Source organism: Melanotaenia boesemani, chromosome 4 (genome assembly GCF_017639745.1).
Source record: "Melanotaenia boesemani isolate fMelBoe1 chromosome 4, fMelBoe1.pri, whole genome shotgun sequence".
NCBI lineage: Eukaryota > Metazoa > Chordata > Actinopteri > Atheriniformes > Melanotaeniidae > Melanotaenia > Melanotaenia boesemani.
In genome coordinates this window covers 12,471,068-12,497,799 of record NC_055685.1, presented here as the reverse complement: position 1 = coordinate 12,497,799, position 26,732 = coordinate 12,471,068, and the positions used below count along the sequence as shown (strand labels likewise).

General features: G+C 39.3%; 1 protein-coding gene across 1 annotated transcript in view; it reads left to right on the top strand.

Moving 5' to 3' along the window:
- The window catches only part of pax5 (paired box 5), a 58,037-nt gene extending 42,310 nt beyond the window's left edge, over window positions 1-15,727 (top strand). Inside the window, exons 8-11 of the mRNA XM_041983976.1 lie at window positions 2,183-2,284; window positions 6,105-6,191; window positions 6,777-6,863; window positions 8,760-15,727. Of these exons, the coding sequence (XP_041839910.1) occupies window positions 2,183-2,284; window positions 6,105-6,191; window positions 6,777-6,863; window positions 8,760-8,842 (359 nt within the window). The 3' untranslated portion in view covers window positions 8,843-15,727. The remainder of the gene's footprint in view (window positions 1-2,182; window positions 2,285-6,104; window positions 6,192-6,776; window positions 6,864-8,759) is intronic.
- Window positions 15,728-26,732: the final 11,005 nt, after the last annotated feature.

The window sequence follows — 26,732 nt, the reverse complement described above, 5'->3', positions numbered from 1 at the left end:
AAAAATGAACATGTCCCATCATCCTCCACTGTCTGTGCAGCCCGGTCTCACCAGAAAACATGTTATATGTGCTTATCCACTTGCCTAAAATATAGTGCTATCAAAATCCTTGGCTGTGAATTATGAATGAATCATAGTTCTAACACTAAGTACGTGCTTTTACCTTCCAACTCTAAGTATATGTGAAATAGAAAAGTAAGAAATTGTGAATGGAAAGAAAGTAAAGCCATTGACAGTGAAAAACATTATGCAGCAATTTTCAGCAAAAGAGTCCAAACATTAGCAACTTCCACTGTCTGGTCCTTCCTCTTTACAAACACATTTGGCCCTGTTAACTTTAGGCACGGAAAGTAGACATCATCATGTAGGACAATGTCTTTGGATGTCAAACGTTGACGGGCTAATGAATCAAAACTTAAACTGCCTTTTTATTGTAATAATGTGAACACTTACAAATGAGGACGTGATGTGAGAACTAAGTACAAAAAAAGGGGGGAAAAAACACCAAACAGACAGATAGAGAGCAGGTATGTACATGATTTTTAAGATAAAAGAAAAAATAAGGATAAAAGGATTAAATGTTCTTTAAATACTGACCATTTGCTTAAGACAGACTAGTGTAACCTGACTAATAATGCTGTTATTTGAGAAGAAAAAAAACTCAGAAACTTGTTCATGTTCTTCAAGCTCTTACAGCTTTTTCTTTTATTCTCCATGGTCTTTAATTTGTTAAATACCATTTCCCTTTCCCTTTATCTTATATGGGCTCCTATTTATTTACCTCACCCCCTCTTTCCCCCTCCTTCACCTCCTTTCATTTAGTTAGTGGTGACTAAGTGGAGGGGAAGTGAATGGGATTGATGGTGGTAGGATCTGAGCTGTTTATGATGATGATAAATGTGTGTGCAGGCAGCAGGAGGAGGTTGTTCATGCGTCTACATATGTGTGTGTGGCTGAGTGTGTTTTCATGATGATGATGAATGGAGGGCACCCTCTTTACGCACTCCCAGTGTCTACTGTGGGCAAACATAGAGAAATGATTTGGTGCGACACACTGTCATGTAGTCTAATACAGTTATATATCCTTTCCACCAACTGACAGACAGAGGAAGGAGGAGGAGGTGGAGGTAACGAGAGAATGGGGAGTTGGTAAATTAATAGATGCCAGAAGATGAAAAATAAGGAGGAAAGAAACAAAAGAAAGAGACGCATCCAGAATAAGCTACCGGGAAGTCTAGTAGTTTCTAGATGACACTTGTAGCATCTTAATGCTACATCATACAGTTTTAGTCTTATAGGTTTAAATAAGGGGCAAACATAAGCTATAAATGCAGAAGAGCAGAACTAATGACAATATATAGCAAAAGTATGTTAACATGTGTTAAGTTAACATTAGCTATTAGTCATTGTGGCCCACTTAAGATCTGAAGAAAAAACAAAAAGAAAGAGCGCTAGGTTGCTAAACAGTTAAATATACACTTTGTTGTAATAAATTTTGAGCGAATGAAGTTAGGATATTAAATCAAATGTCATAATATTTTTAGGGAAACAAACTGACACTGTAACTAGTCTACAAGTAAGCTAGGCTAATGTTGGTTTGGCTAGCTGTGAAACTTCTAATGTTTTTACTTTTTCTGTGCTGAGGAGCCGTGACATTTTAGTTAACTGGCTGGCTAGTATAATACATGCAGAGACTGCTGTCTGATTGAATGAATTTGTACTTTAGTGAAATGTTTGAGAAAGAGGAATTTGGCAAATGATGTTCCCTCAGAGAAACAGGAGGCAGGAAGAACTGTTTATGTACACGATAAAATGAACCACAGCTTCTGTGGGTTCCAAGTTTTTTAAGTATTTTAAGTGCGTTTTTGAAAGAAAAAAACAAATAAACAAACAAACCAGGACCTTGTCTGTATAAGGTAGCCTACATCAAAGCAACCCAGTCTCAAAGTTCATCCCATAATCTTTTTTTTTTTTTTTTTTTTTTTAAGGTAAGGCTCACATTTCTTTAGCTTTTGGGCTATAAGTTGGACAAATTCTGTTCTTGGCACTTCATTAAAGATACCTGAACCACATGGTACAGAGATATGAATTATAAATATGATATTGCTAAATGTGTGATTGTGGTGATACTGATGACACTAAGCAATAAGATACTGACGGCATGACACACATGTCTTTATAGGTCGAGACCTATCCAGCACAACTCTGCCAGGCTACCCTCCTCATGTCCCTCCCACAGGACAGGGCAGCTACTCCACTCCTTCCCTCACTGGTATGGTACCTGGTGAGTAGAAACACACATACATACAGTGAATTTATAAACAGTGATTTTATATCAATAACAATCAGTTCAGTTTAGTTCAGCTCAGTCTGATGTAGTATTAATTCACATAAAATGTAAACTCAGAGCAAGAAAAACAACAGTTCTTTCTGAGCAACTCCTTGGAAACAGGGGGGAGGAAAAGCCTCTTCTTAACGGTAAGAAATCTCATTGGAAGAATTCAGCTCAACCTCAGCTCAACCCAAAACCCCTGCTATTTTCTAGTTTTTCAATGGTCAAGCCAGTAACTACAGACCAGAGAGATTCAAGGAACCATACTAATTTTCCTAAACCAAACCTGAAGTACAGTTTTCAGCTCAGACATAACTAATTTACATATATTTGAGACTTGTTTTTTTTTTTTTTTGTCACCAAAGGCGAGGCAGACACTAACTGTTTTAGCTCACTCAGTAAGAGCAATATCACTGCAAACTTTGCCTTCCTTTAAACTAATTCTCTAATTCTAGCAAACCAAAAAGCCAGCAGATCTACACTTATATATCTGTTGAGTTCTTATTGCATGTATCGTGTGTGTGGGTGTGTGTGTCTTCAGAGACTGTACTTAGTTTTTCTACTTCCTCTTTCTTGTCTGTCTACACTGTGGCTGACGGTGCTCCCCAGGGGTGGCATGTGTGTGTTTGTGTGCCTATGTATGCATGTGTTTGTGCCGATGTTTTGTGTGTGTGTATCCCTGTGTATCATTAGAAACCAGCCACAGCAGCACAGCTGTCCCTCCTCAACATTAGTAATTTGTTTTTAATGAGAATCACCAGTGACCCACGACTAATTCATTCATTCCCTTCCACTCTGCTTTCCACGGCGCTTTTGTGTTTCAATCCTGGAACGCTATTCTTGTTCTCTCTCATCTCTTTTGCTCACTCTTGCAGCAGTGCTCATGGTCAGTGTGAAGTATTTTGCTGCAAAAGAAAGGGAGAAATACAAACAGCACAGAGGAACAAAGTTAAAAAAAAACAACCATGTTGTTTACAAGTTGTTGTCTCTGTGTATTCTCAATAATTCAATATGTGACATGCACACCCATGGGCTGGCACGCACACATACAGTCTCAGTAGACGTGTAGGAACAGCACGTCTAAAGATGGGTAACCCTGTCGCCCTGTCCCCTGTGCTCACCCCGTCCTGTCCTCAGGTTTGACAGTATATTTGATTGTGTGTTTGGGAGTGGTGTATGTGATTGTTTGTGTGCATGTGTTTGTTTTTGACAGTGTGTGTGTGCGACCTTGACACTGAGCTACACAAGGGAGACCCCTGATCCATCTTTCCTCTCCTCTCTCCCCTCCGCCTCCCGTCTCCTAAACAACCTGACACATTGCCGTCACTACGGTGATGACAAGGGAGAGGATGTTCGCACCCAGGGGTGCCATGGAGACCACATCCTGACCCCACCTGACAGATGCAGCTAAACATACACACACATATAGGCGTGCATAGTTGCACAAAGAAAACTTGTACATACAAACACACACTAACAGTGTCAGTGTTTAAGTTTTTTTCTCAGTGAATTTTTAAAGCCGCCGGAATCCATGAGCTGAGTAGAAATATTAAAGGCGATAATCTACAAACTTTGCCTCTCCAGCCCGTTTTATCTCAGCAATTCTCGGGCAAATTATCCTCCTTTTTGTTCTCTCTGTCTAATATCATACCTTCATTAAACAAGCAACTCTCTTCTGCTGTTCTCCTTCCCTCTCTGTCTCTCTGTCTTTCTCTCTGCAGCAGGGGGGCTGACACTCAGAGGGGGTGTAGGAGAGCAGTGAGGCAGAACCGACAGAACGAGAGGCAGAGAAGAGGAATGGGTGGAGGGGGGTAGACTGGAAGGAGGGGGCATCAGGGTCTGTGACTGTCAGCTATGGGAGAGGGATCCCCTGGGAGGAGGGATGTTTCAGGAGAAAAGAAAGAAAGAGTAAACGAGTGAAAAAAGGAGAGCAAGTCAGCAGAGAAATGGGGGTGAAAAAAAAGAGAAGAAATGGAGAAGAATGTTGTTTTGATGTGAAGGGTGATGGGTGGGCTGTAGTCAGGCAGGCCGGAGGACAAGAGAGAAAAATAAAGAGAAAGGGGTGAAGGGAGGAGAGGGAAGGGAGGAGAGGAAAAAGACAAGAGGGAAGAGTAGACCCCAGACAGTGAGTAGTAAATGAGGGAGAAAAGCTATTATTAACAATAAAAAAATTTGCCAAACTTTTCCATAAAACTCTAGAATGAAGGATTGGAACATATCCACTTAGTCAAATTTCTCATTTGCACTCATACCTACATCCAGTTAAAACCAAATAACAAACTCAACATGCTTGTTTCTGGACATTCTTGCTATGAAGCAACAGTCAGTGGGTTTAAATGACATTGGAGAAAACTGAATTATTGGTACTCTGACAAAAATTGGACTTTTCATATTTATGTGAACATGATACTAAACTTTTTTAAAGTCAAGCTTACAGACCCAGATTGGAAGTCCAATTCTTTCTGCATATATATGTTAGTGGGACTCAAGCTAGTCTAGGCGATCATTGCCTGCTCCACAGTTCACAGGTCTCTGGCCCAGAAATAACAGAAGTTGGCACACAGAACTAGGTGAAGCTGATAATAGAGGATGCATCTGATTTGTAAATTGTAAATGTTTTCAGTTAACCACTGAACCTGGTACTTTATGAATCAGGTAATCAGTAATTGTAGCTTCTTCTTCTTCTTCTTCTTCTTCTTATTATTATTATTATTATTATTATTATTATTATTATCATCATCATCTATAACATAATAAATGAACCCCCAAAAATTCCACTACCAACAAGAAGAAGGAGGGTGTAGAGGGACAAACAGTGTTTGCATACTCAGATAAAGAAAGAAGTCCAACTGAATGTCGTCAGCGAGCCAAAACTGAAGCTCTACTTAACTGTGCAGGGAGTGTTGTCCTTTGATCTATCCATGTCCACCCTTTCTGGTAATCACTTGATCACAGTTATAACAGCTTTACTCACCTGAAGGCTGGATTATTTTACCTCCCTGCACTGGGATACTAGCTTGTCTCATTATCCTGTCTACAGCTGGTAAAGAATCCAGCAGCCAAACTACTCACTAGTCCCAGAAAAAAGACAAAGTATTACCCCTGATACAACATTTCTCCACTGGCTTCCAGTTAAATATAGAACTGATTTTAAAATAATAAGCTTTGGATGAGTTGTACCTGAATATTCTGAACCCCTCCATTCTTACTCTAATTCCAGACCACTTAGATCCTCTGAAAAACTGCAAGTTGTTACCCAATCGAGGTTAGCTAATAAGGGAGATCCTGACTTTGCAGTGGGACCTCCAAACACTGCAGAACAGCCTTCCACTGTCTAAATATTCCTTTTCTATTAACAGTTTTAATACACAGCTGAAGACATCTGTGTTCCCCTCTAATCTGCACTTATTGGTCCTAGTATTTTAATTGTTTTTTACCTTTTTACTTTTCCATGTATTACTTTACGTTTATTTGCTTCTATGTGCTTTTAATCTGTTTATTCTTATTTGTTTTGGTTTTACTATCTTTATTCTGCATTAGTGTTCAGGTTACAGCACCTGGTGAACTGTGGTTGTTTTAAATGTGCTTTGACAATAAGTTTGATTTGATTCTGTAATGCCACCCTGAAAGCTTTAAAAGACAACAACCAAAAAATGCTTAGCAGCCAGTTACTACGAGAAACTGGAAAAAGAAAACTAAAAGAAACTGGACTGGGTCATCAGCTATTCCCTATGTTGTTAATAAATATGCACTGTTTTGTGCCCTCTTTCAGGAGGTGATTTTTCTGGAAGTCCATATTCCCATCCACAGTATTCCACGTACAATGAGTCATGGAGATTTCCGAACCCAAGCCTATTAGGTTGGTATATCCCATACTGTTAAAGCCATTCCTGGCTCCCATAACTTGATCAATAATTGTATCATGGAATCTCATTTCATTCTGCCTCACAAGCCATTTCTCCCCCTGTAATAGTCTTGTATCTATCATGTTCCACTGTTCATGTTTTCATCACATTACTTTTCATTATGCTGCTCAGCATAGTGTGTTATAAAGATGCTAATGGTTCTGTGGACAGACTTCTTTTAAAATGTTGGAAATTTGTTGTGTATGCACTTTGAAGAAAGGATTAGGTATATTAGGTCATTACTTTTGCTTTGATTTATTTTATTACATTAATCCTAACCCCATTTAGCATCATTGCATCGATAGCACTATCTATCTTAACATCTCTGCTTTCACATTTAAGAGATGTTAACAAACATCCAGCATCAGAGTTATTATCTTGGGAGACATTTCAAGGGTCACATTTAAAGGTGAGATCTTCAGGGGGGTGACGGCATAAAAGGTCAGCAGTTAAGATAGGTCAGGCTGTGATGACCTCTAATATGTCCCCGCCATTTCCCAGCCTCATCTCTCCTATTCCCTTCAACCCTCTGTCCCCAGTGTTTCAGCAGGATTATGGGTCTCTCCTGGGGACGGAGATCGGCTGCTCGTCCAGTCTCTTCACCAGCCAGGCAGGACAGATGCAAGGTAGGTGGAGAAAGAAAGAGAAGAGAAAAAGGTAGTTGGAAAAAAAAAAAAAACAAAAAGCCAAGCGCATGTGTGAGATTCCAGTATATATAAAGACGTAGGATAAAAAAGAAAAGCAAGAGGATAAAAGCCCACTTTAGCTTGAAAACGGATGAGTGGACCCATAATGTGAAGACAAGATGCACATTAGGAAGCTTTTAGATTGATAGCAGGGGAAAGGAAAAAGTAGGGTGGGATGAAGGGAGAGCGGAGAAATAAAAAGAAAGATGAGGAGTTTATAAAAAAGGAGGCAAAAGGGGAGAGATGGCATCTAAAGTCTTGAGTGAGACTAAAGAGTTTGTCAGGTTGGCTTAATGCCTCACTTCCCCAAAGAGGCTCCTGAGATTACCTGGACTGTGGACAGACATAACCTGTCAGCACACAGCTAGTCTGATTGATGGAAGTGACAGAGACAGGTGTGTGTAGGTGGCTTTTTTCTGTGTGTATTAAGGTGTGTGGGTGTGGGTTTCTATGTGTTGTCGGGGTTAAGGTATTGAATTGACCTCCTCCCTGGGGAGAGAATAGACTCAAGGGATCAGTGATGGTAGAGCTGTACTCAGTGTGTCAACTTAGACTGTCACTTAGATGGTGTGTGAGTGTGTGTGTGAGGGAGAGAGAGTGAGAGCAGACTGAGCCAGTTCTATTGGTTGTAAATGAAAGGGAGACTATTTTTTTTTCTTTTTTTTTTTCTTTTTTTGCCATTTGCTTCATCAGGTCATGTCATCTCATCCTTGCCTTTCACTACTCACATTCACAGTAAAATATAATCTTAACAGAAAATTGAAGCTCCTCATTTAACATTTACACTGTGTTTTAATGGAGAATTCAGATTTATTACAACCTGAGACATATTTTTGTCATTTTAACCATCATTCCTATCTATAACAGAAATAACTCCAAGTTAATTGCTGAGATTTGTGAGCGTGATGACATTGCAATGGAAGTGCACGAAGAAAAGAAACCAGCAGAGTACATTCATATAAATGTTTAAAAAATCTTCAGATTAGCTAAACGTACCTGGAAAAAAGGAACTTTTCCTGGCCTGCAGGCGATTATTGCCCATGTAGCAGTAATGCTTTCACGTATACTCCCAGTTTTATACCCAGTGATGTGGTTTGAAGCTTTTAATGAATGTGATTTGAATATATAGATCAAATAACTTGGTGTGCTATATCCTCAAATTCCTTATTTCATGTCAAATACTAAATATATTAACCAATTCATGGCCCAAAACCCCTTAAAACTGAAAAATGCAAATGTTAATGCTACTGTTTGGGTTAAGGGGAAATAGATGTATTTAGGTGGTTGCACTTTGCAGTATGTGCTACTAGATGTCACTACAGCCTGCTGACTGCATATTTAAGAGCTGGTGAGAAAATAAAAAGGCTAAATGGAGGATTTGTACTTTACTAGCTATAAATCAGATGTTTGTAGACTTTATTTCTGGTAACACTGTTCTTTATTTTTAGCATATTTAAGACATAAATATAATTTACCATTATCCTTAACACATGCATGTATGGACAGTCTGCAGCAGAACTACACACTTTACCCATCCCTCTAAAACAAAAATTAATTAGCATTTATCTTTGTTAACAAAAGACACCACAGATAATGCAAATGCAAAAAATCCAAAGCAAAAAAAGTCCTGTTTAGCTTTGCAGCACTTGAAGGAATCTCTAATGGCCATTAGACTGTGCTCATAATGCTACAGTTTTAAAGCATATAAAGAGAAATAAGGAAACATAAGTAAATATGACATCATGTTTTTATAAACTTTTGTTGAAAATATTTTATATACAGTTTTTTTTAACTGTAAATTTGTTTAAAGATATCTATGTCCATGTTTCCTTGCAGGGTCACCATACTATTACAGTGCTACATCACGGGGGGCAGGCCCTACTGCCACTGCAACAGCCTCAGCCTACGATCGCCACTGACCCCCTCCAGAAGAGAGAAGACGAGGATGATAAAGGAAGGGAGGGAGAAATGGATAGCACCAGCACCGCTCAGTGAAAACTCGCCTTTGTGTGGACTACAATGAGGAGAAGATTTCAAACTTTGACGTCAGTAAAGTTTGCATTTTCTTTGATTGACTCTTAAAACAACAAACAGACTCCTTTGCTTTAGCACAATACTGTCAGGGTATACAATACAGTGAGGATAAAGGACTCGTTTTGTCAACAGTTTTGTCTGTCCACCTTTAAAAAAAAGATCAAGGTTTAATATCACTATCTTGTTTTAACTAGTAATCCACAAATCCAGGAAGTCAGGACTGTGTGTGCATCACTGAAACTTTATTGTGATCTTCTGAGCAAAATGATGTGTTTACAGGCTGGGAATGTTTTTTCTTTTTGAACTGATGAGAACAAATTCACTTTTTCAGAAACTATTTTTATGACTTGACATCAATCAAATTTTTATGTCATGCTTCAGTGGAGTAAAGACAATCCAATCCTCATAAATTTTTTAATGACCAAAATCAACCATATTATTGTAATCTCCTTGCTGTAGATTCAACTAATTTTCTCTGGGATCACAATAATTAGGGTTGTTTTCTAACAAATGTTCGCTATGCCCCACTCCATTTGTTAGCTTTTGAAACTGCCAAGCTTTCCATTCTTGCAGAACACGTATGTAGAGAATTTAAAGCTATTTTTAAAGGTAATAAATTCTTCATTTAAAATCTAAGACAATATTTAGTTGTCAAATGTGAGGGAATTAAAGATGTAATAAAAGTTACATTAAACTATATTAAAAGGGACAGTTGCAGATTCTATCGTAGGCTTCACAAAGTCAGGTGATGTAGTACAATGAGCCATGGAGTCCATATGGAGAGCTGTTAGAATGGATGAATGGGTCAGATACTGGAATTTCACCCAGCAGACTGGGATTTGAGTCAAGTGTGAAAATCAGTGTTGACTTACACTTATTTCTTTCATTTTCAGTTGCTTTTTGTTTAGGTTTAGGAACCAAAACTACTTTAACAGGTTTAGTAAAAGGCCATACTTTGGGTTTAGATAAATTTATTGACAATTTTAAAATATATTAGAAAGAATTTGTGCCCTAAAGGCCTGAGGTCAAACTTCTACCACATGCTGTGGAAATCCAGAGCTTGATTAACCAGTCATGACTAGATGTGGTTGCTAGACTGGTATTTGATTATTCTTGTTCATAGGCAGAGTTGCCTTGTGCCTGATAGCAGCTGGGATAGGCTCCTATGGATAGATGGATCAGTGCATGGATAGGTGGGGTTTAGCGAACACTCAGTTTAATTAGTTGAAGCCAGGCCAGATTTATTCCCTTAAAAGGAAAACTTTATCCTAACTGTATCCTCACATCATGGATATATTAAGGAGAATTGGACACCTGATGCCAAAGATGGCACCTGCTCATTTCACAAAAAATTGTTTGACTGGTGAGCCAAAAAGAGTTCTTGCAGATTGGTTTGCCACTGCCCATTTTCAAAGGTGTTTTCATGCACTGGACCTGCACATATGTTTATAATGATGTAGCCAAAATTAAACTTATTTGCAAAGACACTGGAGAGATTATGTTACATAGAAAACCCACAAATTCTTAATTATTCCAGATCTGGTTAGGGGTTGGATATGTCCTGCTAACAGTTTTAAAGATAACTCTTTTATGTTTGGTTTATAGAAGAGCCACAGGGATGATTATTCTCAGCAATAATCACCTGGAAAATGTGACAGCCAGCCAGAGCGATGGCTCTGTTCCCAGCTCTCTTAATACATCCATGCCTCACATGCACACTTTTACATTTCAAGTGGCTTCAATACAATTAACATACAGGCCTTTTAGCAAAGCACAGCCTATAAACTGATGTAAAAAGACAAACATCAGAACATAAGTTCACATCCGACCAAAACCCCTTACACAAGGTTGCGTTACTGTACAGGAAGGTGCTATCCTACCTCCCCAGCCAAGATTTAGTAGTCCCGATTAAGAGCTATTTATAATGGAGGAGACACAGAGTAATATATTAAGACATTTTTTCTGCGCTGCACTCTGTGATGAGAGTGAATGCCTGTAATGATTTATAATATTGTCACACTGTTTGTGCTAGAATAGTGATGATATGATGATGATATGATGATGATGCAGTGAAATATGAAATCTGAAAAACTTTCAGTATAAGAAGTCTTTGTTTATAGATGTGATAAGACTGAGATTTTCCTGTTTATAGTTTGTTGCCTGGTATCCGTTGACACAGGTGCCACTTGATAACACGCCATTTTTTATCCGCCTCCTGTAAGTTCAGATGAAGAACCAGGAACGAGTGGCACCCTCTCTTTCTTTCTCTGTCTTTCTCCTTCTTTTTCTCTCTTGAAACTCCCCAAAGATGGCCCCCCCAAGTGGATCGGCTGACAAAAGCACAAAGAGACTCAATCATCATTTTGAAGGCGCCATTTTTGACCTATTTTAGAACCGCTGAGTTCTTCTTCTCCCCTTTTTGAGTGCTTGTCCTTGTGCTGTATGATTTGACATATTGAAATAATTCCTATAAAACACTGCTTTCGTGAAAAAAATATTTGAAAGTTTTCTTTTATTCTTTTCTTTTTTTGTTCCTACATCAGTTCTGCGCTGTGACAATGCTTGACACCAGGGTCGAGGCCTTACCCATCATGTTCAGAGTAGGACAGATTTGCCCTTCAGCACTGATCTGAAATCAGTGTTATCTCTCCCAAATGTCAGAGTCCAGTATGCTGATCTTGTGAGAGGGCAATGTCTCACTAAACCTGTATGTAGCTTCTTGTTTTAATTCTGTACACATAAGATTTAGTTGATATACAGTGAAAGAGATGAGAAGTCAGAATGTCAATGGCAATTACAATTATTCACATCTAAATTTAGATTTTTAGTGTTGGAGTTTTCTTTATCATAAAAAAAGACTAAAGGTATGTGATGTTGTTTTAGCCATTTTCTGCCAGTGTTTACATATCTTTTGTTTTCCTCTTTGCTTTGGGTGACTGTAGCGCATCATTGCTACTGTGTAGTTTTTACCAGCTTACAGATTGGAGGCACCAAATCTGCAGTTTGAAAGATAAAATATAGCTATATAAACAAAACTATGAACACTGAACAAAGCTGTTAGTTTCTCAATCTTTGTTGCTTCCTCATTTTTTTTAGTAGGAATAGAGTTGATCCATCTACATTTGTAGACCTTAAAAGTTGTGCATACACAACTCTAAAGAAGATTCTTATAATGGCCCACCTGCTGGGCTGCCGCTGTGTATCTCAGCAGGAGCCTTTCCTTCCTTCTGTCTTTTTCTCTTGATCCTTCAAAGGCATTATTGAACCTGAACCACACCAGCTGAAAACAAGGACAGTGCCTTTAGCTTTATACGTCAACATCCCCTGACTGACCACGAGTCACTAAAACATGATTCAGCGTCCCTCCCTTGCTACTCCTACAAAACTCTGGTCCCTCTGTCCAGGCAAACACAGGGTTGTATATTATACAAAGCTTCACACAAACGGCAATTTCCACAATGCATCAACAGAAACATTATAGCTCGCACAACAGGACCTACAACTGATCAACAGACCTGAAAGCTTCCATAAATGTAGACTTCTCAGTCACAGATCTGCAGGACTTCTTTTTCCAGTTATTAGCTTTTGTCATGCTCAGCAGCAGAGTGCTTATTACTGCAATTGGCATAAAGGAGATTACCAATTTAACTTTAGTGTCTATCACTAATAAATGGACGAGTGTTGTTCACACAGCTCTACACCTACATTCAAAGAATAAAAATTGTGGGTGTTTGTTGGCTTAAATTATTATTATTGCATATTGTCATTGTGCATTTTATATTGAACTCAGAAAGGCCACCAGTGTTTTTTTATTTCTTAGTTTACTTGTATAAAAATATACAAGTAAACAAGTTACAGGTGGGGCTGTAGCACAGAATCATTCCTGATGCTGCAAAGCACATAAGGATGGCCCGTTGCTATGGTTTCACCTTCAAATTCAACACATTGACCCTTGCAGACTTTGGCAAATTACAAAATTTACATTACTTGGACACTTGCTGACATTTCAACTCAAAACCATAAATAAACCATCTGCAATTCACCCTGGATTATATTTGATTTGATGTTCAAATTCATCATAAATTTATTTTACAAGAGTAGGATATAAATATAGACACAAAGACTTACAATGGCCAACCAGTCAATTCATGAACCATTCACCTCCCAGCTGACTATATATAGTATATATGTATTATTACATCCGTATATGCATTATTACATTATCATGTCAGATGACATGAACAAAATTTTCCTTCTTCAAAGTCAAAAAGGTGACCTCTCAGCCACTAAGTGCATATTTCCTGCATGAGTTTTTTTTTATCTTGATCAGATCTGTGACTGAAATGTCCAAATTCAAGAAGAAATCCATGCAGGATCATGCTAAATATATTGGGCTTACACATGAGCAAGTGGTTTGTTAACACAAAATATAGCAAAAAAGATAAAAAGCGACAGACGTAACACTGTTTAACCAGAATATTTTATAAATTACACGTTGTTTCTTTTATTCCTCATCAAACCACACACACTTACACGCACACTCATCTGTAAAGACAACTAAATCACAACATCAAATGCACCAAACTCAACACCTGTTATCCAGTTTAGCCAAGAATCTGATGATATGTTAACAGGATAATTTGGTGACTATGCATCTCATAGCGACACAGCTTGCCTTGCTGTTGCTTTGACCTAACTGGTTCACGTGGGGAGAGAGTGGATTCTCAGTTGTTTCGACTGGCAGCTGTGACATTGACTGCGGGGACTTGATGCGGGACTTGTCATTGCGGGTGGTACTGTAGAAAGCATGGCAGGCAGAGGCCACACACACACACACACATACAAATATAAGTACAGACACACACTTTCTCCCTCCCTTTGTCCTTTGTGAAGTGGTGATCGCCCCTCCTCTTATGCCCCTGTGTTTCCCAGGGGAGGCCAGACCTGCTGCGCCATCAGAAGCTCATCCCGTCTTTTCTATCATCCCCCTTCCTCAGCCCTAATCTCATCATATCTCACTCGTCTTCCTCCCTTCTCTCCTCCGTTCCTGTAGGACTGCCACACCACCAGGATTAGAAATATTAAAACTATTCTGTTGATTTCAGGCCTGTGACCTTCCTTAAAAAAAAGTCCCCCTTCTTTCTTAGTCTGTCCTGTTAATCCTCTCCTTCTCTTACTTTTCTTTCTGACTATTCAGACGTGATGCTCACTGTCCTGTCAGGAGTTCTGCATAGGAGTGAAGGGCATCTTTTTTTCTTTGCTGCTTTTACAAAGGTGAGGTCATTTCATTGGCAATACTGCAGCCAGTATTTGGTCAAAAATAGTTATGAAGTTTTTATTTTACAACTCAGTTTTCCGTTGTTTAGCTAAAGAATTTCAAATTTCAAAGACAGCTACCTGTTTCAGACCAAACAGACATTTCATTTCCAGTATTTCTACAGTTTACTGTCAGTGAATTTCAATCCCCACTCTAGGTCAGATAGGAAACTGAAATAAATGCAAATCAGTTTGTTTTTTTTGTTTTTTTTTGGTTTTTCCTTTATTATGATTTCCTACCAAGTGTGCACTGCCTGACTGTATCTCAATATGAATCCATGAAGATAGCTACTGCCTTCCAAAACCTGAGGGGAATTCAGCATCACATCTTGACAGCAATTAGTGGCACAATCTGTTTCATGCTTGCTGATATAACTAGGCTCTGGACAGATCTCATGCTGAAGTGTTAGTGTTCTGTACATCTTAATATTATTCATCTGTGGAAGAGGAGTAATACATAAGACTCAGCCTACAAAAATCGACTGTGCTTTTTTAAGCAGATGTTTCAATCAAAAAAAAAAGGATAATAAAAAAAATACATGATATTTCACCTTACTGTGGCCTTTCGTGTAACAATCTGGAGTTATTTTGTGTCCTTGGCTTCCTATCTGGGGTGTTGAAGAGATATTTATATCTGTGACATTTTGGTAAAAAATAGAAATAAAAAATGAACAAACAAAATACTGAAATAAACACGTCACCATGCAAAGACATGCAAATAAAGAAATTCGGTTTCAACAAATTCTGCTTGTTCTTCAAAATCCAATCATGACGAAAAGAAAACATATCTGTAACATTCACCAAAGCCTGTGATGCCTGTTTTAAATAATAAATTCTTGTACAAAAAACATATAAAATAGCAGAAAAGACTTACAGATACAAACACAAAATGAAGAAAAGTAATGCCTTCAACTATTCTGGAGGGGATGATAAAAAAAAAAGTTAAAGAAATGCTTCTTTAAGAAAAATGTGTATGTTTTTTATTCAATTTTCTAGTAGTTGCAAACAAAACTTGGTGTTTTTTCTCTTTGTGTGTTGTGTGTTGTCTTAATATTTGAATGTATTTTACTCCAGTGCAAATTTGCCAAAGATATCATATCACTTGATTTCTTTTCTTTTTTATTCTTTTTTTTCCTGACTTGTGATTGGTTTTGTTAAGAGAACTGGAATTAAATGGTGAATTTGATATTATGCTTATTTTTTTAATATTTCTATTGGTAATATCATTATTTTATTTCCTGCCTTTGAGTTAACTGTGAAATATTAAATTGCAGTTTGCTTGATGCATCTCTTCATACTCAGTCTGTGTACCTGTCCATCTGTCCACCTGAGTGACTGTTGTTGGTGAATTATTCCATTTATGTACCTGTAATGTGAAACTAAGAAGTAATTATTTGTAAATATTTGCCATAATTTTATTGGTCATTCAGAATAAACATAATTTTGGAAGTTAATGAAGTCTTATTTGCATATTTAAATGTTTACCACTACTTGCTCTGGTGTGAATGCTTTCACACACCCCCTTAGTGCATAAGCTGCAGCAGAGCTGCTGGCTGTTTGTGTCTAAAGTGTGACCCTGCAGCGCGGCTTTCATCCTGAGGACAAACATCTCATCGCACTCCCTCCCTTTTCTCACCCCACCAATCTCAGTGAATGGAGTGTCCCAGTGCTGCAGTCTTGGCTGCCGGCCGAGACCAGGAGGGGGCAGAGGTGTGTGCAAGTGTATCTGTGTGAGTATTTGTGTGTGTGGAGGTAAGGAGGAGGAGAAGGAGGAGGAAGGGGGAGAGGGGTGATAATAGGACACAAGCCACGACATGGCAACAACACGCCACACACACAGAAAACAGCACATATCCAGCTTGAGACACAGGCTGGGCTGTCCGCAGATTGGGTGCCTGCCCAGGACACCAGAATGGCAAACATCGTCTGTGTTTGTGTGTGTGTGACCTTGTTTTGGTTCCTTGCCAACAAAGGACAAGCCTGTAAGACTGTGGAGGAATGCATCATATGATATAGGATTAGCATTTAAGAGGAGGATGACAATCACCTTTATTCCAGACATCAAGGCTGGGCTAACCTACTGTGGAATTCCAATGCAAAATGAGCTGTGAACTCCTAATGGGTGCTTCCACACATGTTTTTCTCAGAGCCCTTGAGACTCACCAGTACTTATGAAGCCCCTGAGGGTTTTTTCTATACTGCTTGTGGGTTTCCTCCACAATAATGTTATTTTTGAAAACCCCTGATCCACAGGAAGTTCGTGGGTTGCTCCTGCTCAGTTATAATACACCTGCAGTTTGTAGGTGTACGTACTGTAAATGAATTTGTGGGTGAATAGCTGCCCTGTACGTACTTACTACCACCTCTGTTTAAATAAGCAAAGACAGCCTTGTTAAGTCATCATATCACTGGAAGTTAGTAGTGTCAATATGACACATAACCGACACGACCATGTCAATCCACTGCACATACATTGCCCCTTGAAGTAGTTAGTGTTACATCCATCACAGTGGTTCGCAGATGTAATCCTAATACCAGGAGAGCAGTCATGGCTACAGCCACAACCAGCAGTAATGTGAGAAGCAACAGTTATAGTTGCTCACACTGTGTTCTCAGCCAGGTGTTATATATTGTTTTACTGCACACAACAGAGGTGTTATTAGAGACCACATGAACAACATATTATGAACAATCTGAATTTTAACTGTATTTTACCTCAGTTTGTCATTTACACATGCAGAACCGCTTACAGATCAAAATTAATCGTGGGTATCTGGAACTGGAAAATACAGATTTTCATATTATGATTAGAGTAACTTGTCAAGAAGCAGAAGTTTTTTTAATTCTACATACCTGTACATTTCTACAGCTGTGTGGTAATCCTGACCACCTGAACTGACTCATCTCATAACTGAAGTGTTAAGTAAGAACTATTACTAGAACTAAATTGTTAAGTAAGGGAGAGATAAAACATATAGCAAGTTATTCCACTGTCTTGTAAATGTTTTATATTTAAACATAAAAAATGGAACCTCAGATGAACAAATTAGGAATTGCAGTTAGTTTAGGCTGTTAGCTTCAGGCGTTAGAGTGAAGGATGGAGCGGGAGGTTGACGTGCAGATTGTGTGCGTCGGCAGTTATGTGGACTCTTCATCAGTCTCTTGTGGTGAAGAAGGAGCTGAGCCAAAAGGCAAAGCTCTCGATTTACCGCTCGATCTACGTTTCCACCCTCACCTATGGTCACATGCTGTGGGAAGTGACCAAAAGAACGAAATTGCGAATATAAGGGGTCAAAATGAGTTTTCTCTGAAGCGTGGTCGGGCTCTCCCTTAGAGTAGGCTGAGAAGCTTGGTGATCCAGGAGGGGCTTAGAGTACATTGAGAGGAGCTGGACGGCTCCCTGGTGAGGTGTTCCAGGAACGTCCCACTGGGAGGAGACCCTGGGGAAGACCCAGGACACGCTGGAGGGACTACATCTCTTGGCTGGCATGGGAACGCCTTGGGATCCCCCTTGATGAAGGTTCCAGATTTCAGCATGAAATTTCTTCAGATACCTTAGCTTCCTCTGATATTCCAAGAATAAAAAAAGGAAAGGGTACTGTCTGTGGGAATGTGCATAGTTGCTTTGATAGTCCTGTGATGCTCCACTCACCTGCCCAGGGTCCCCCTGCCTCTCACCTGATAACAGCTGGAATAGGCTGTAGCCCCTGATGGCCCTTGACAGGGTAAAGTTGAAAGAGAAATGGTTATCTGAAATCTTAACGCTAAACTACATCATATAAAGGCACATTGTCACATTTGTCACAGGGAACTCCAAGAAAATAGTAAAAAGCAGCAGAATAATACTATCTGTAAAAGTAGTGGGAGTTTTAGCAAGGTTGGCAAAAACTAGGGAAGCATTTTGATAGTCGTCTGTGTGGGGACTTTTTTTTCTAGTATCTAGTGGCTGCCACAGTTTCTAAATGATAAGGAAGGGTCTTCTATGCCTTCTTGTTAATTTCCTTTACTGGAGTCACTTATCCTTTCAAAAACATAGATGATGTCAGCCTATCCAATTTCTTGAAGCAACAACATTGTTAATTTTCACAGTCATGCTAACAGGGATTAATCTGAGTGGGAGCTATTGTTCCCATTTCAACTACAACACTTTTCATGTCATGAAACCTCTTTCACTCATTTAAATAATCAGTATTAGAAACAAAGTCACCAAATTGTACAAGTTAAATGTTTGTGCAGAAACAATGTGCTAAGAACACACGGGATGCATAACATGTTCTTAGTTTCATAAGATGCATTTCCCTTACATTTCGCATAACTGTGCCTTTGCTGTTGCCGCTTTTAAAATTTTGTATATGAAGCTTGTCTCTTATAACATCAACTAAATGATCTAAACTATTCAGTCAATTTGCTGGTACATGGTTTGGCAGAAAGGCCCTTGGTAGATCATTTCCCTTTAGTGATAGATAACACAAAAACTGCTGACTTTGTTAAAGGACAATGGAAATGATGTGGAAATTGTTGATGAATCACTATATTAAATCTGATTTTGCATTATGGCAGATTTGATAGATGGGCTAAGCACTGGGTGAAAAATATAAAATGAACTTTAATTTGCGGTAGAACACTGGTTGATGGGGATCTTAATAATGCATAATTTAAAAAGAAAAGTTATGCAAGTATTTCACTGTGATTAGTCCAAATACTTACTGGCAGTTACTTTAGTTGAACAAATTTGTTGTACAATATGTCAAATCAAAGACTGCTTGCTAAATAACTATATAGGTAGCTAGAGAGCAGTGCAACACCCTCTAACCTCTTTACTCTCCTCCGATTGCTTCGCATTACATAACATGACTAACTGCTGACATGTTCTACCTCTCCTCCTCAATTTTATCTTGCTCCTCCCCTCGCTTCCTATACACCATCAAAAGACAGACAACAGTGGTACTTACGGAGGCCAAGAAGTCATGCAAATTAACGTCAGTCAGCGTCTGTATATTTTGGCCCTCCAGAGCCCCTGTAGGGAGGAGGTGTGGGGCCAACTGAGTATAATTGGGCCTCAGATGATTAGTGAAGAGGGCCTCATGTAGGAGAGAAAAAGAGAAGGAAAAACGATGTTGAAGAGGTGTTAGGAATGGGAGAGCAGGGAGATCTGAATCAAACATGGAGAAGGCAGAGAGAATCTGACAAAGCATACAGAAGGAAAAGATGGAGCAGGGGTGAGCGGATTCATGTGCTGCATATTCATGACTTCTGTTGTGTTTGACATCTCTGCTCTCTTATTTCCAAGTGCATTTTTGTCTGGCATCCATATAGTATATGTATAAATATTAGTGAAAATATCCAACAAGTAAGCCAATACTATCCATAATTATATTCCATAAAACTGTAATTAAGTTTCACTGAAGGAAGCCAGGTGCTGGCTTTGTCTCCAATGAATTACCAAACAAAAAGCCAAATCTTTTGTCTGAGCAACGTTGCTGTTTGTTGCTGTAAGCAGGTACTTGTAAATCTATTAACGGACCTCTCTGACGGTTCTGGAGAAGAAAAATACCCATTTCAAGGCTTAATGTGAACTGACCATTAAACAATCTAATGATGACTACACCCACAATTTTTCTTTTTTCTTTTTTTTTGTCTATCCATATTCATTGTTTTGAAATTCTTTTTCCATTGCCTTTATTGCTTCAATATTATGAATATATATATATATATATATATATATATATATATATATATATATATATGGTTATTGTGTAAAGAAGAAATTAAGCTAGTGTTAGGTTATTAAGCATATTGAGGCTTAGGGAATTCCCTATTCCTTCTCTGAGGACCCGCAGGTGGGCACTGCAGTGTCACTTTTTAAAGGGGTTACATATGAAACACGTTGAGGACCAAAAGAGCAAAAGACATCTTTGATGTTTGTCTCACTTTAATGTCAAATAGCTTCCCAACTGTTCTATTTTCCCTTTAGGTCTTAATCACTGTGCAAGTCAAGTAAATATTAAAAATTTATCATAAAGAAATCATAAAGAAGTCAGTTGTCAGCAGCTCAGAGACTCTGGGCTCATCAAATGAAGAGAAACTCCTTGCTTACAGTGGTGAAAATCAGGTTTGACCTTATCACAGAAGACATTTGGACTTCACACAATGAAGCTTTACATGCTTCTCATTGCCCTTTCAGGAACTGTTCACACTATCTCTCTCTCTCTCTCTCTCTCTCTCTCTCATACACACACACACAGAAGTCAGAGAGATGTAAAACAGTTGGGAAATGAGTCAAACTGGTACAGAGTGCTTGTGTGTAGTCTTTTACTCATTAAACGACAAAATACTTTCTTCTATTTCTTTGCAGCTTGACCTGTCACTCATGGTCCCCCTCTCACACAGATACTACATGTTACAAATGTCAGACATCAGAGCAGAGTTTGTGTGTATAGAGTTTGTGTATGTGTGTGCATGGGTGTTGGACCATTGACAGGCATGGAAGCAGCTTGTTGAACTAATAGCCTAACTAATGTGTCTACGTCCCTCTCCCCGCCCTTACCCCCCCTCTTCTCTCTGCAAAACTGACATCTCTGCTCTGAGCAAAGAGACAAGGGAGGGTGGAGAGGAGGAAACAGGGAAAAAAGAGGAGAGAAGTGGGTTGACAAGCGGCAGACCCTATCGCCCTCCGGTCTGACTCCGTCTATCTCCCCTTTGCTCCCTGAGGGTTTGTCTCTGAGGATGGTGCTATGATGAATAGGCCTGTCTAAGCTAACCTAGCGGAGACCAATTAGAGAAAGAGAGAAGAAAAAGAAGAAGAGTAGAGATAGAAACAGATAAAACAATGAGCGAAAGTGAAGCAAAGGGCGAGCCAGAGAGAGTGGGAAAAGAGATGTGAAGGTAGAGCAAACATTAAAAAGGACATGGGAGTTAGGAGGACTGGATAAAGTGCAAAGTTTAAGCTCATGTTGGAAGTGCTGCTGTCTATGTGTGTGTGTGGGTGTGTGTGAGCTGTCAGAGCTGAGGGAGACGCGGTGTGAGAGGAGTTGGCCTCCTAAGTCTTAACCTCGTCTGCTGCTGTAGGAGAGGCTTTGACAGGAGAGACACACAAACAGGACCTTTCACCAACGTTCTGTGTTCCTCCTCCTCTTACCAACACTTTTTGCAGCCTAACTCTTTTCCTAATGGTAAGACATTAAGTTTCAATGACTTTTAAATAAACACTTCATTTGAATAGAGGGATTTTCAGTAATAAATACACTCACTGACCACTTTACTAGGTACGTCTGTTTAATTGCTTGTTAATACAAATAGCTAATCAGTCGATCACTTGGCAACAACGCCATTTAGACATGGTCAAGAAGACTTGCTGAAGTTCAAACTGAGCATCAGAATGAGGAAGAAAGGGGATTTACTTTGAACGTGGCGTGATTGTTGCTTCAGACTAGCTGGTCTGAGTATTTCAGAAACTGTTGATCTATTGGGATTTTCACACATAGTCTGATAACGAGAAAATATCCAGTGAGCAGCTGTTGTCTGGATAAAAATGCCTTGTTAATGTCAGAGGTCAAAAGGAGAATGATCAGACTGGCTGGAGACGATATAAATGCAACAGTGACTCAATAACCACTGGTTACAACCAAAGTATGCCATTATACCATTTCTGAATGCGCAACACAAACAACCTTGAAGCAGATGGGCTACAGCAGCAGACGACCACACCGGGTGCCACTACTGTCGACTAAGAACAGGAAACTGAGGAAACAATTCACTAAGGTTCACCAAAGTGGGACAATTGTAAAGACTGGAAAAAATGGTCTGATCTGATGATTATTTATTTCAGCGGCAACATACAGATGGTAGGGTCAGAATTCTGTTGCAGAAATACAACAAAAACAATGAGAATGTTGTCCTAGAAACCCAAGACTGCAGTGGCTCTCAACCCAACACCAGCCAGTACTATACTTCCATTTGTCTGGTAGGAATTTAACCACTTACTATTTAGCAAAATAAATAAATAAATAAACACAAAATAAAAGTTTTAGATGGGACTCTCATCTCAGATGAACTCTCACAAGCCTAATTGTGCAATCACACAAGCATCAGAAACATTTGCAATAACAATTTCCTCTGTCATCTCTCTGACATGGACAGAACACAGGAAAACAATGCAGCTTCCAACCGGACAGGCATCAAATCTGACTAACACTTCCACCCCTATTTCTGCCAAGCAAATTTCCCCCTTTCTTACAAACATTTGATAAATGACCTCAAAAAAGGACAACTCTTCCTCTCATTCGTCAAGATGATCTCCGTCAGCCTTTTCCCATCTCTGAGACAATTACAAACACCCAGCTTCCCATTTATCACCAGCAATTAAACATTATGGACGCGAGCTACTTCGTAAGCAGAGACGAGAGGGTGAACAGAGTCGAATGTGAGTGGAATGAAGTAGAGTCAACAGTGAGAAAGAGAGAGGAAGGCTGACAGCACAATTAAGGTTTTTAATTCTCTGCTTGAGTGGGTTGGTCCAGTCTTTATGCTAATTAGGATGCCACGGCTATGTAATAAATCTCTATGATCCAGCCTCATTTCCCTTCTGTCTCTCTGTCTCATTCACACTCGTACAAACAACAGCATAGAAAGTTCCCCCGCTACCTTTGCTTCCCCCCCCTCCTTTCTTCTTCTTATGGCTTCACCCTTCGGCAAGAGTGTTAATAGTTTTGGTAAAAATTGTTTTTGTGCCATTTTAATGCTTCCATGAGAGCCCCAGTTTGTCTGCACATGCTGTTTACTGGTTGGGCAAGTATTCACCGCTGTGGCTCAGTGCCTCCACCACATATAGTTTCTCTCCCTGTTAACTCCCTTTATTGGTGTTTTTCAGGAACATGGTTAGCATGTCCTGCACTGTTGGACTTCACTGTATAAACATGCAAACATTAAAAAGGCACTGACACAATGAATGCAGAGTATTTTCTTTTCTTCCTTTCCTCTGCTCTTATCCGCTCATCTCCCTTTGACAGACATGTCTAATGATAACATCTGCAGATGGGGAGCAAACAGCACAACAATCCTCAGATAATTGGGAGGCCACATTTAAAGACAAGGAAAGAGAAAATGAGAGGGATAGATAAGTGGACAACAGCAGGGTCTGTTAAAGTAGCAGCTAGCAGATATATTTCACCCTCATTTAGATCACAAGGACTCATACCAGTGTCTTTTCTTTTATTTTGCTTCATATAAATTGTCTCAACACCAATTTAAAACACAAAGGCTATATAAAAAAAAAAACAACCAGTTTTACATTCATTATATAAATGAAGGTAAAAGTAGAACCAAATCAACTGAGGATGTTTTCTAACACAGATAAACACACAATAACATCACCAAACTACAGAATTCATCCTTGTGCAATTCTTTGACCACTCATTCTTAATCGGGGCTTTTTTTGTTGTTCTTCCAGTTTTCTCCATACGATTGGCTTTTCATCTTGCTTCCTTTCATTGACAGTGTCGCCATCAGCCATCTTGTGCCGTGCAAGTGTCAAAATGGCCACCACCCCAACTACCAAGGCCATGTGAAACAGGTACAGCCCAACATGGAGCCCTGTCAGCAGCACGGAGACGCAGAGTGTGGCAACACACCAAAGAGCAGCCAGCAGAAGCAGCAGGGAGTGATAGAGGGAGCTGAAGACGAGAGCGGGAATGGACATGACAAATTTGAGCAGCATGGAGGCCATCCAGGAGTACAGAGACAGAGGCGATAATAGCAGAGATACCACTGCTTCGCTCACGGATCGTGCCTGCAAGATAAAATGCAAGGAGGATGTGTGACACACAGAGCTGATAAGATAGAACATGCATTTCCTTTTTACAAACCGTGCGATTGTGATTTCTTCAAATTGCACTTCTGTGTAGACAGCCGGCAGATACGCAGCACCTTTATCATCACTTTGAAGATGGGTTCTTTGTCCATCATGTCACTTTCTAACAGCTTTCTGGTCTAGCTGCAGTATGCTCCAAGTTATTCACCAGTTCCTTTCTATCCGTCTTAACTTTGTTGAGCAAGTTCAGTTTGCAGCTATCCAGAATACAACTTCAGGGAAAGAGCAAACTGGATTTTAATTCTATGAGAAATAGGAATACTGCAAAGTGAAACCTTATCACGTTTAAATTTTTTTAAAATCACAATTTGCATGCAAGTTCTTATTTTTCAGTGTTACTACTTAAATAAGGATAGCTGTACTTTAAAATGAGGCATTTCTATCTGTCTATACATGAAGTATTTTTCAGTGCAAAATTGTAAAAAGCTTCAGTTTTTCAAAAACAAAAGCAAGATTCAGAAAGTCTGAAAATCCCAGTGTGCACAAACCAACAACGGAAACCACATTTGGATGCATGTGACCTTCAAGCCCTTAGGCGGCACTGTGTGAGAAACCATCATGCCACCATAATCAATACAGCCACAGGGGTTCGGGAGTACTTGGAAAATCATTTTGTGTCTGTATGTAATGTAACCTGAAACTGCATTATGCAAAGAGGAAGCCATACATCCACTCTGAATTTATTAAACATGAGCTCCTCTCAAATGAGCAGAAACACAGACAAACAGCATCTGTGGTCAGACGAATCCATGTTTAAAGCTACTTTTGGGAGAAAAAAAAAACTGACACCTGTTTATGTGCCAAAGATGAGAAGGAGCATTCAGGTTCCTGTAGCGAAAGGTGTAAAAGCCAGCGTCAGTGTTGCTGCATCAGTTCCCAAAGCATGACTGGCTTGCATATGTGTGAAGGGACCACTGATGCAGAGACATTTACTGGAATATTATTTGCTATCAAGTCTTTTTTTCCCCCTGAATATCCGTAGTAACTTCAGCAGGACGAAGTTAGACCTCATTCTGCACAACTTCTAATAGAGTAGCTTCATGCACACACTGAGCTTGGCTGACTTGCCTGCAGTCCAGATCTGTCTACTATTAAACATTTATGGAGCATCATGGAAAGGAGTGTCGGACAACAGACTGTGGAGCAAAATTAAATCTAGTATGGAGCATAAATAGATACAGATTCCTCTGAAAAAACTCCTACCACATAGCATCCTCAGGTCCCGATCAATTAAAAAGTAATTAAAAGAAGGGTGATGCAACATTTCAGGTAACCGTATCCCTGCACACCAGGGTTGTCCGGTCCTCGTGGGCCACTGTCCTGCAGGCTTCAGATGTTTCCTTCTGCAGCACACCTGAATCAGATGTTTGGGTAGAACTTTACAACAAGCTTTCAAAGAGTCATTTAAATTGAATCAGGTGAATTGAAGCAGGGAGACGTCTGAAAACTGCAGGACTGTGGCCCAGAGGACGGAGCTAGACACCCCTGCTGTAGACTTTCATGTGTGTGTTGGTTGCATTAAATTATATCTTTTCAGCACAATGAAGTTTGTCAGTATAAAATGATTTCAATCAAGAGAAAATGTTAAATCTTAGTTTTGTGATTTTGCTAGAAAAATTCCCAACTTTTCTGAAAATGGAAGCTGTATTTAGTATTTTTTATTTTTAGAGGCTAAAACTTCCAATAATTCACAGAAAGAAGAAACCCTGAAGATTTTCTTTTAAACAAATGATCCTAAATGTGTGTAACCCCCCCCCCCCTCCCTCCACATCCATCTTCTGATTCCTCCAATTTACAGTTTATTGTCCTTAAAACAAATCAGCCTACTGACTTTCTGCACCTTATTTACCATCAACCTACCTCACAAGCATTTGCATTGTCACTTGACCCCTGAGCCTTCAGAAGCCCTGCAAAATGAGGAGTTTATTGACAAAAGAAAAACACATACCACAGCTACCCATGAGAAAGTCAAATTGATATAACGGTATTCATGCAAGAGACATTAACTTACAAAGGAAAAGAAGAATGAGAATGGTTGCCAGCAGAAGCCGCATTTCTCTTACATGCCCTCACATTCACAAACCTGGAAATGAGGGAGACACAATGAAACACCAAGCTGCACCAGTTTATCCAAGCATTCCCACATAATCCAAGAAAGTACACATTTCACCAATTTGATAATGAGTTTATTAAATAAAATTTCCTCTCACCCAGCCTTGTGAGCTCACTCCTTCATCTCTCACATTGGTCTAGATTCTGCAAAGTTTTTCAGCTTTAATCAAGTAATCCTCTTTCTGCAAGACACAGGCTCGCTTGTTCCAGTTTTCAACCAAGAATGGACTGACTGAACAACTCCAGACAGTTTAGGAAAATAGGCCCCACCTGTTTCAGTGGAGGGGATAATGACGGATTATTTCATGCACTCTTTTATAAATCACCAAGTGGCCTTAATGTTTTTCTTCTACGAAACTAGAACATTGAATCTGAAAAGCCTCAAATTCATGAGTCAAAATGAAAAACTTAAAAGTAGAAAAGCTAAACGGAAAGCATATAAATTTGATAAATTAGTGAATGTGAGGAAAAAAGGTGCT